Source organism: Lactuca saligna, chromosome 9 (assembly GCF_052625555.1).
Source record: "Lactuca saligna cultivar CGN05327 chromosome 9, ASM5262555v1, whole genome shotgun sequence".
Taxonomy (NCBI): Eukaryota; Viridiplantae; Streptophyta; class Magnoliopsida; order Asterales; family Asteraceae; genus Lactuca; species Lactuca saligna.
Window position 1 is genome coordinate 197,916,920 of NC_136425.1, and position 10,375 is coordinate 197,927,294.

Here is a 10,375-nt window from a genome sequence, read left to right on the forward strand (position 1 = left end):
ATTGAATTAAGCAATCCAAAACATAAAAAATCGATTTTTAGAGAAGCATGGCGTGCCCTACAAAATTTGGTTTTGTTTTGTAGGTTTCATTTACTATGCACATATAATTGTAAGACATGACTCTGATATCACTGATGGAATTTATAGGTTAGAAAATTAATGTACTTACGAAAATTCACTTAACACTTAGGGTACATGTAATCTAATGGATCTATGTCTTTACATATTAATAGCAACATACTTATGAAACTTAAAACAAGAAATATTATAATTGAAATCTATAAGTTTTGATTACATACCTTTAATATTGTTATAGTAAATAATATCCTGGAATCCCTTCTTGATCTTTAGAAATCTTGCACCAAAATATGGTTGCCTCTAATGGCCCACACCCAACCAAAACGCTAGAACTCCTAGAATGATGAGGGGAGAGAGAGAGAGAGAGAGGAAGGATGAAGAAATTTTGGATATAAGCCTCTTGGAAAGAGTATGAACGAAATTTTCACTCCTTAGGGTTCTATTTATAGTGTAGGTGGTACAAGTAAAACCCTATATTTGATTAATAAAATAATACTAATTTATCTATTCAAATATGTTAATCCTTATTAGCTTTTCAAGTATTCTAGAATCCTCCAAGAGCCTTGTAAAATCGTCCACCACCCTAAGAGGGTCCTAGAATTGTTTCCTTGCTCAACTATGAACAATTACAATTCAACCCTTAGATCTCTAGTTAATTATAATTAATACCAAATTAATTCTATAATTATTATCAATTTCTAATTAATATATCAATCATATAATATATTAAAAATCATTTTATCTACCTCCTAATATCAATTCTAGGTATTTCTAGTAATGAGGGCAACCCAAAAGGACTTTGCTTTTACTCACTAAGTATATACCAATTTAATTAAGACCTTATAGACCTAATCTAACAAGATGTTCCTTCGAGGATAAAAGATAGAGATTCCTCTGGGAACAAGAGTAAGGTGCCTACGGGAACAAGAGTAATGTTCCTTCGGGAAAAAGAATAAGGTTCCTACGGGAACAAAAGTAAGGTTCCTTCAGGGATAAGGGTAAGGTTCCTTTGGGGACAAGAGTATGGTCCTTCAGGACAAAGATATAAATATTCCTTGGGAAACAAAAGATAGAGGTTCCTAAGTGAACAAGAGTATGATTCCTTTAAGAATAAGGGTAAGGTTACTTTGGGGATAAGAATATGGTTCCTGCGGGAAGAAGAGTATGACTCCTTTAGGAACAAGTGATAGAAGGTTCTTTCAGGAACAAGAGATAGATGCTCCTTCGGGAATGAGATATAGGTTCCTTTTAGGGACACAAGTATAGTTCCATCGGCGACAAGAGTATGATTCCTTCGGGAATAAGAGTATGGTCCTTCGGGCACAAAGATTAAGATTCCTTCGGGAATGGGATTATGTCCCTACGGGGAAAGAGATGGATGACTCCCTTTGGGAATGTAGATAAATGATTCTTATGAGAATCTAAATAGGTATAGTTAGAGAAGATAGAGAAAGGTTCCTTGAGAGGAACAAGATAAGAGAGTTCTTTATAAGAACTTAAATGTAATCCGTGATGGATTAAATGTAAGGAATTCGTGATTGATTCAATAGTAACATAAACATTAAGGGTCGACGAGGGATCACAAGAGAGAGGAGAAAAACCAGGTGAGCGTGCCTGGTAATATAATAGGAAGTTGTTTCCCTTAGAGTAGGGTATGAGATGTGACTGCTTGGTCTAGATGAGAAGAGCATGTTACGAGGCTATGAGAAGAGATAAAGTATGCACATAGTATGAGAAAAGCATGTTAAGAGGCTAAGATAAGAGTATGAAAGGAGCTTGTTAAGAAGCTAAGATAAGAGAAAAGGAAAAGATTATAGAATAAAGATAGATGAGATGAGAAAGATGAAAGAATAAGAACAATACTGTGTTCTATTATAGAAAGAACTAGAGGATAAAGTATGAGAAAGAGAAAGAAGGATGAAAAATAAGAAAAGACAACATAGTAACTCACTAGACACATTGTATTTGATGGTGCAGAGGTTTTATGTTTTGCAGGTTCAGGTTGTAGTAGTCGTTCCAACAGAGAAGATAGGACCACGAAGTCAAGATTTAGATAATAGGATGCTAATCTTTGTAATTCCTTGTTGTTCTAATTTGTATGTAATATTCTTATTGTAAACCTGTGATTATTCCTGGGAAGTAAAATGTTATAATTAGAGTAGAATTCCGCATTATAAGAAAAACAATGATATTTCCCTTAAATATTATGTATAGAAATCCAGGTCGTTACACCATACATACATACCACCACAAACCACCTACCACCAATATTATCCATCCCCAACAACAAACACCACAATACGTCACCACCCATCTCCGCTATTCACCACCACCACACTAAGAAATTAATCTAAAATTCTTGAACAAATGTCATTACTAGTATCACATGCTTCAAGAAGAAAGGAGTTTGAGGGAGTGTGAGGATAAGGTGATTTTCACAATGTATCATGAGCAAGAAATGTGTGAATAACAATAATAGTAAGACAAAGGGTGGAAGCATTTTCACCACAGAAGAGAATGAGGAGATTTTTGTGTTTTAGTTTTTTTATTAACAAAAACATGTAAAATGACGTTATTTTTCTTTTTGGCAATTAGGGGCAAGAAAATATGACCGAAAATCCACTAATGGTTGAAAATATAAAAATGATTAAATCTATAATAGTCAGTTAAAATGGTAGTTTTTGAACAACATATATAAGTTTAATGGTAAATTATGTAATAGACATAAAAGAGATTTATGTTGAATAAAAGTGATACATGATAATTCTACAAAGTCATTGTCTCGTAATTAAGTCACTAAAATTTTCCAATCATGTTAAATATAAGAAATTTACGTGTAGCTATCATTTATATATTTTTGAAGAAGATAAATAAAGTATAAAGTTTATGTCACAAAAAAAAGTTCCAATCATGTTAGGAAATTTACATTCAGTTACATGGTAACGTTCATATAATTTTTAACAAGACAAATGAAATATGAATTGTATGTCATTAAAATAGTTATAGAGACTTGATTGATTGACTACAATGAAATAATCAGTAATTTTATGTTAAAAAAATTTTTAAGACTAAATTTTTTATGTTAAATTTTTTTTAAGACTAAACGAAAATTTTGAAAATATTAAGATTTTTGTAACAATTTCCTATTTTTATTTAGATTTTTGTAACAATTTCCTATTTGTATTTTTGATAAATTTTAAACTAAACTGCACAAATGGTCTCTGTGGTTTACTCAAAATTGCTACTTTGATCCAAAAAGGTTTGTGCTAGTACCAAAGGTTCAAAGTTTTTATTTTGTTGCTTGTTTGGTCCAATCTGTTTTGATTTTTTTTTAAAATGATGAATTTGCCCCTGTTAATATGATTTTCTTTTTTTTTTCTTTTTTTTTCAGACTTTCAGATTAAAAATAATAAAAAATAAAAATAAAATAAATCTCTCTCTCTCTCTCTCTCTCTCTCTCTCTCTTTCTCTCTCTCTCTCTCTCTTATATTTATTTATCTAATTTTTAGATTTAAAAAAAATAAAAAAATAATAATAAAAATAAATCCCTCTCTCTCTCTCTCTCTCTCTCTCTCTCTCTCTCTCCCTCCCTCCCATACTTATTGTTACTGCATCCCTTCTTCTTCTTCTTCTTCTTCTTCTTCTTCTTCTTCTTTTTCTTCTTCTTCTTCTGTTTTAATCGAGAAAACCTCCACCGAAGGTGGGGTTTTTCGGTTATCAAGAGGGCAACAACCCCCTCCCGTTTTCCTTCTGCTTATCTTCAACTTCATAGTAACCCAAATGCCCCCACTTATTGGAGTCGTCGATCTAGAAACCCTTCATCGGAGCCAGCAGAGTCGTCGATCTAGAAACTCTTCGATCTGGAAACCCTTAGTCGGAGTTGTTACCACAACCACTAGTCCACACCGCCTCTGCTGTTGAACCTCTATGAAAACCCTTTGATCTTGAAAACCCTATGATTTGATAGCCTTCGTCAACCAGAGAAGAATCGATGAAGAAGAACGAAGATATGAAAGATCTAGGGTTTTCTGAGGAAGATCGAGAGAGAGAGAGAGAAAGAGAGAGAGAGAGAGAGAGAGAGAGAGAGAGAGATTTTCCTTTGATGGTTTTCACATTTTCGTTAGGGTTTCAAGACAGTGGTTGCAACACTCGTGGTGAGGGTTTCTTTGTGGGGAATATGACGTTGATGATAGGAACAGCTAAATCTGAGCAGACATATTGGTTGTCATACATCGAAGTCGCTGAACACATTCTCATGATAGACGTCAGAGTCGTTGGATTCACCACTATTTTCTCTGTTCGTCTTCTTCGGTGGCCGTTTTTGTTCTCCGATTTCAAGTAAAGACTAGGTTTTCTGTGGAAAATTTGATGGATTTGAGAGAGAGAGAGAGAGAGAGAGAGAGAGAGAGAGAGATTTATTATTATTATTTTTAATTTTTTTTTAAATCTGAAAATCATAAAAATAATATGAAAGAAAGAGAGATTTATTTTATTTTTATTTTTATTTATTTTTTTAAATCTGGAAATCAGAAAAAAAAATAAGGAAAAAAAAATATTATTAACAGGGGGAAATTCATCATTTTGAAAAAAATCAAAACAGTTTGAAACAAACAAGCAACAAAATGAAAACTTTGAATTTCTGGTGCTAATTCAAACTTTTTTAGATCAAAATAGCAATTTTGAGCAAACCAAGACCGTGCACTTTAGTCTAAATTTTATTTTGACAGAATCTTCTTCCCAAGCTTGGGGCGGCATACCATCTTACCTTCCCTGTCTCATTTACATTGGACTGCGGTAATTGTTGTGTTGTATATTAAGGCCGGGAGGACCAAGTCAAACGCTCTCCAATTTCATTTCCTTCAGGTTCGGTGTGCTGCTGGACGCCCACTCTTAACACACCTATCTCAGGTTATCGATTTTTTCCCCTTAATTGTTATATATATATATATATATATATATATATATATATATATATATATATATATATATATATATATATATATATATATTTGAAGCTTTTTTGATGATCCTTTGGGATAACTTACTTTCTCCGGTCATATGTTGCTCTCTGTAGTCATATAGGTTAGTTTTAGCCTCTACTTGTTGTTTGTTCGATTGGATCTACATCATCGTTTTTATTCGATTTCAGTGTAGTTGTGAATGAACTTAGGTTAAATCATCCACATGCCCTTTCTGATCTGTGTCACTGACTCGGTGTAAATTGTAATGCTATTTCTCTGTTGACAGCAAGTGTAAGAGAGCTGCCGCTTTAAACTTGTATCATTCGCCTTCTTAGGCTCATAATCTGAAATTGAAATCACAGCCCACATTCAACAAACAAATAATTATTCAATAGTGTTGTATAAACTCCAATCCAAATAATAAATAAAACCCTAATTTTCATCATTCTCCAAAATCACTCATACAAATATAGATTACTACTACTTACTAGGCATAACTCACTATCAAAATTCAAAACACAGATCCAAAAGGAATGAAACTTTGAACAACTCTTTCATAATACCACTTACTCACGAGGATTCGAAATAAAGACTGAATTAAGGGTAGGGTTGGGTGGTAAGTGCCCTAATGGAATAATTCCATCAATACCCTTTGATGCTGTTGAAAACACTTTTAACCATTTTTTTTTTTTGTGTGTGTGTGTGTATTTTGTCTCTCAGGTTATTAGGGAATATGAATTGGGTTCAACGCAAAATCTACCTTTACAATGTCACATTTGGGCTATACATGTTGGACTGGTGGGAGCGATATTTGTTCAGTATCTTTATCTTTTAGATTAAATTACACTTTTGGTCCCTGTGGCATATCTCTCTTTTATTTGTAGAACCAGGGATGGAAACCCAACCATTAGGTGAGGGTATTTAGGTCATTTCATTTTTCTCTCTTTTGTTTCACTTGACTGTTTGTTAAGATAGCTTGGTTGTGGTCTTGATGTGGTTCATCTTCTACAACGGATATCGTAACATTAGTGAATTTGGAAAAAGGTGCATTATTATTATTATTATTATTATTATTATTATTATTATTATTATTATTATTATTATTATTATTAATCTGCTTATTCTATGGTTTCACTTTCATACATTTATTTTAAGTCATTATTTGGTTGCTTAAAATCTTTCTCAGGTATCTGTGGTGAATTTAAACATAGTTTCAACTTCAAGATGAAACATGGTGAAGTTGTATGATCCAATTACTATCCTAAAGTTTGTGTGTGTGTGTGTGTTAGCTTTGCTGGTATGTAAGTTCCCACATAGTAAGTTAAGCATGTATGAATCGTGAGAGACCTTTGAACAACAATGGTCAATAAATCTCTGCATTTTAGCCAAGTATTAAAATAGGATGAGAGGAAATAAGTTTGTATAATTTAGGATATGTAATATCTTTTTTGAAGAGTTTTTGAGATTTGAACATGTTTGAATTGCAATATGGTGGTCTTTTACTTTGAAATAAATCAAGACGTGGTTGAAGGAGATTAAAAAACTAGTGCTTTTTTTTTTTCTTCAGAATTAAGCCTTTTGAAATTTGTATATATAGGGCTTGTTTGGTATCGATATTTTATTAGTTTTTAGCTTTTAAGAAAAAATTTGAAAAAAGATAGTTTTGTTTGACACCAGAAATTTTTTAGTTTTTATTTTAAACAAAAAGCTCAGAAGAGTTTTTAGTTTTTAACTAATTTTATGCTTTTAAAATCTAATAACTGTCACCTAGCACTTCTGCATAAATTAAAGCTATAGCTTGTATAAATAAAAGCTATATCTTTCTATTACAAGTTTATTAATATATTTAACAAAATAGATATAATTTATCCAACTCTCCGCCTAGATCGAATACTTGTTAGGTGTTAGTCAGCCGCCATGGAAACACCTAATGAATTTTGCAACATTACCCGTGTATATGTATGATGTCTATCAATTAAGTTGGTACGATGTTTAATGAGTTGAGGCATTATTATTTTAATGACTTGTTAGAAATAATTTCAATAACACTAACAATATTGATCAGAGTTACATACGTTTAATCTGTGAATAAAATAATGGGCAGTATACTATGATAAGTGTTGATTGCCTAATTGTGTTAATTTGAACTAAATGCATTAAGAATACTAATCACTGATGTGGAGGCTCTCTCGTGTTTTGTTTTGTTTTTTTTTTTTTTTTTTTTTTTTTTAGGAATAATATGTATCATCACACCGATTGGTATAGAAAGCACGAAGATGCTTGTGGCTTACGTGGCGTGCTGGCCACGGTTGTGCTTTGATCTCGGTGTCTGGTGACCTGTGGTGCAACATATGTGATGCATTATCGTAATGGCACGAGAGGCAACGACCTATCAAAGGGTTTTGTGCAATCAATTTCTCTGACTACTAACGACTATATATATATTTTTTAAAATCATTAAAAATTAACCAATTCATTATTCTTATAAATACCAACCATTTTACTATAGTTTTTTCATACTATTTCTTTCTTCATTTGCTATACAAACAAAACAACCATCAAACTTTGAACTCCTACCATGGAACAATTTCCTTAACCATCAAATATCCAAACCCAACAATGTTAGGAGGAAAATGAAAAACCGCGTTAGCTCATGCTTTGATCTTGGTGTCCAATGACCTCCTCACTTTAAAAACGAAACCTTATGGTAATATCAAAATAATAATCTCCTTATCTAATAAACAAGTAGATTTTTGCCACGTGGCAATTGATAATCCCCTCCCAACTAATTTTCCCTCTCAAAATGTTGAACTAAAATTCCACATTTGCCCTTAAAGTCAAACATATTGTCACTAGCCGATAGTATTTAAAAAATTCAGCAAGAAATTAGAAAATCTTCTATTTGTTCAACCGTTTCTTCTCAAATTTCTCCAATAATTTTGGAAACCAAATTAGTGATTGAAATTTTAAAACACGTCAAATCTCCAAATCTTAGAGATTGTATTTATATTTAAATCGAGCTGTGGTTTCCCCTAAATCACTTTAAAGCGGGCGACCACGACCACAAACTTGACGTATCGGAGCCTTTATCTGGAAGAAGATCGGAACATCTTGTATATCTACAAAAGCGGGCGACCACGACCACAACCACGACCACGACCACGATCATACCATCATCGGTCATGTTCATTCAGATAAAATTTCTTTCATCTTCGTCTTCTCTGTCGCCAAACCCTAAACCGCCTCCGTCACAGTCATTAGTTTTGAAAGAATTGATAACTACAAAAGGAAATTGCTTCCATTTTGTATATCTATTTTGAGGTTAGTACATTGTTTCATATTTTGCTTCCACCATCCATCTGTAAAAGCCATTGTTGAACAAATTGTTTGATTTGTGCTTCAGATTCTCATAGATCGCTCTATCTATTCTCTTTCTTTCGATTTTCTATCATCAATTGTTTTTGGGGTTTTGTGTGACCGGCTCCCATTTATTTATGCCATATCTGATACGATCCAACTTTTGACACCTTCTCATCCCCTTTCGATTCATGTATGATGTTTTTCTTTGTGTGGTTGTTTAAGTTTTATATGTATATATTTTTAATATTTCTTCTTGATTCCCTACGATGACAACTTAGCCAAACATGTAAAGCACCAGAATTTCATAACTGCATAGAAGCTTCAAATGGACTTCAGTGATTTCGTCTATTTGAAAACCAATGTTTGATTGTGTGGAAATATGAATTTGACGATACCGTGTGAATTATCTGATTATATACAAGGTAATTTCTCTGGTATGCAAATGTTGGACTTTAGTCTTCCGAATCTTTATCGGATTTTTGAAGGTTAAAACCTTTTTCCTTTGTGACCCTTACAATCTTCTGTGCTGTTTTTTTTTTGGCTTAAGCTTTCTTTTGCAAAATAACGCCATAAATGTAAGTTATTTATTCAAGTTAATTTCAACCTTAAAATCCTTTTTAGTTGATTCGCAGTTTGAGAATTGGATTTTTGATAGTTTTAAGAGTTTATTGTCCTTAACTGATTTTTGGATCTTAGTTTATAGCCATGATGGAAGAATAATGAGATTTACATGATTTTATAAATGTTGTATGACTTAATATTTTATTATGCAAATTCCATGTAAAGTTCTTATTAGCTGATAAACCGTTTATGCTGAGATGATGTAGATAAACTCTTTAGGTGACTGATTAACTAATATTGTAGATGAGACATCTCAACATACTTAAAATGCATGCATCATCAGTATTTGTTGCATTGCTAAAAATGTTTACATGGTAAATAAGCTATTGAGTTTTCAAGTTCTTATTATAAGACAGTCTTCAATCATCCCCATATAGTTTAAGTGGAGGAATGCATGCATCATCATTATTTTTATGATCTTTTGATCATGACATGATTGAAGCATTTTTGTTTCTGTTTGGCAAAAACAAATGTTTTGGTTAGTTAATAATTTGTTAAAAGTTGACCAACTTCGTTTTGATGGATGCTTTATGTTCTAAATAATTTAAGTAGGAGCTTGTGTGGCTTTTGTTTTCAAATGCCAATATTGAATCTTATGATACGATGTCTTTTTGTTTTCCGGTAACAATCTTAATATATTCATTAGTTTTTTCTTGCGAATGTATGAGCTTAGAAAATACCCTCCCAACACATATCTCCAACAACAAGATTATCTGTTGTATATAGACAAATATTGTTTTTTTATATTAGGGAAAATTAAGCATTATATTATAATTTTTACTCATCATAGTAATATACTTGCTATATTTTACCAGCTATCATAACTTTTAACAAGCTATCATATCAAAACTATGAAAGCTATGAAGTGTTATACAAGAAGCTACTTACTTACTTGAAGAAAGAAAACATATCTCTACCAAAGGATCTTGTTGTCAAACAGGAGAAACCAAAGAAGTGGGTAGATGAAGAAGAGTCTTCTGATAATGAGGAGCCAAAAGGAAAGTGTATAATGGTTCACATTGATGAATTTCACACTGAAAAATGTGACAACAGATCCAACATGGTTGATGATGACCTCTCTCTAGCTGCAAGAGATTCAAAGAGGCAAGATTGGGTTCCTTCTTTCATATTGTTCTCTCTTCCAGACGATTTACACGGTTGATACTATTTTGCTTGATAAGCAATTATTTCTTTATGATTGCTTTATGTTTTAATTTTTTTACTGATTTTCTTTTTATAACTCAAAAACTTAAGTTTTTATGATTTAAGCTTCAAGAATCATAACATTTTAGCCCGCGTTCTACCAAAGGAGTATACATTGCATGCTTCTAATCTAATGATCTATAGTATTTTGT

At 32.3% G+C, this 10,375-nt stretch overlaps 1 protein-coding gene across 3 annotated transcripts; it reads left to right on the top strand.

Annotated features, from left to right (window-relative positions):
- The first annotated feature begins 4,813 nt into the window (after nt 1–4,813).
- LOC145014126 (uncharacterized) lies at nt 4,814–6,512 on the top strand. Of its 3 annotated transcripts, XM_078972500.1 has the most exons (5): nt 4,814–4,986; nt 5,562–5,655; nt 5,760–5,857; nt 6,011–6,083; nt 6,226–6,512. In XM_078972500.1, exons 3-5 carry the CDS (start codon nt 5,773–5,775, stop codon nt 6,236–6,238), a joined length of 171 nt encoding a protein of 56 aa, XP_078828626.1. In that variant the 5' UTR covers nt 4,814–4,986; nt 5,562–5,655; nt 5,760–5,772; the 3' UTR covers nt 6,239–6,512. The 3 variants fall into 3 exon arrangements, with proteins under 3 accessions (XP_078828626.1, XP_078828625.1, XP_078828627.1); XM_078972499.1 differs by lacking the exon at nt 5,562–5,655 and having other exon boundaries at nt 4,821–4,986; XM_078972501.1 differs by lacking the exons at nt 4,814–4,986; nt 5,562–5,655 and adding an exon at nt 5,089–5,160.
- Nucleotides 6,513–10,375: the final 3,863 nt, after the last annotated feature.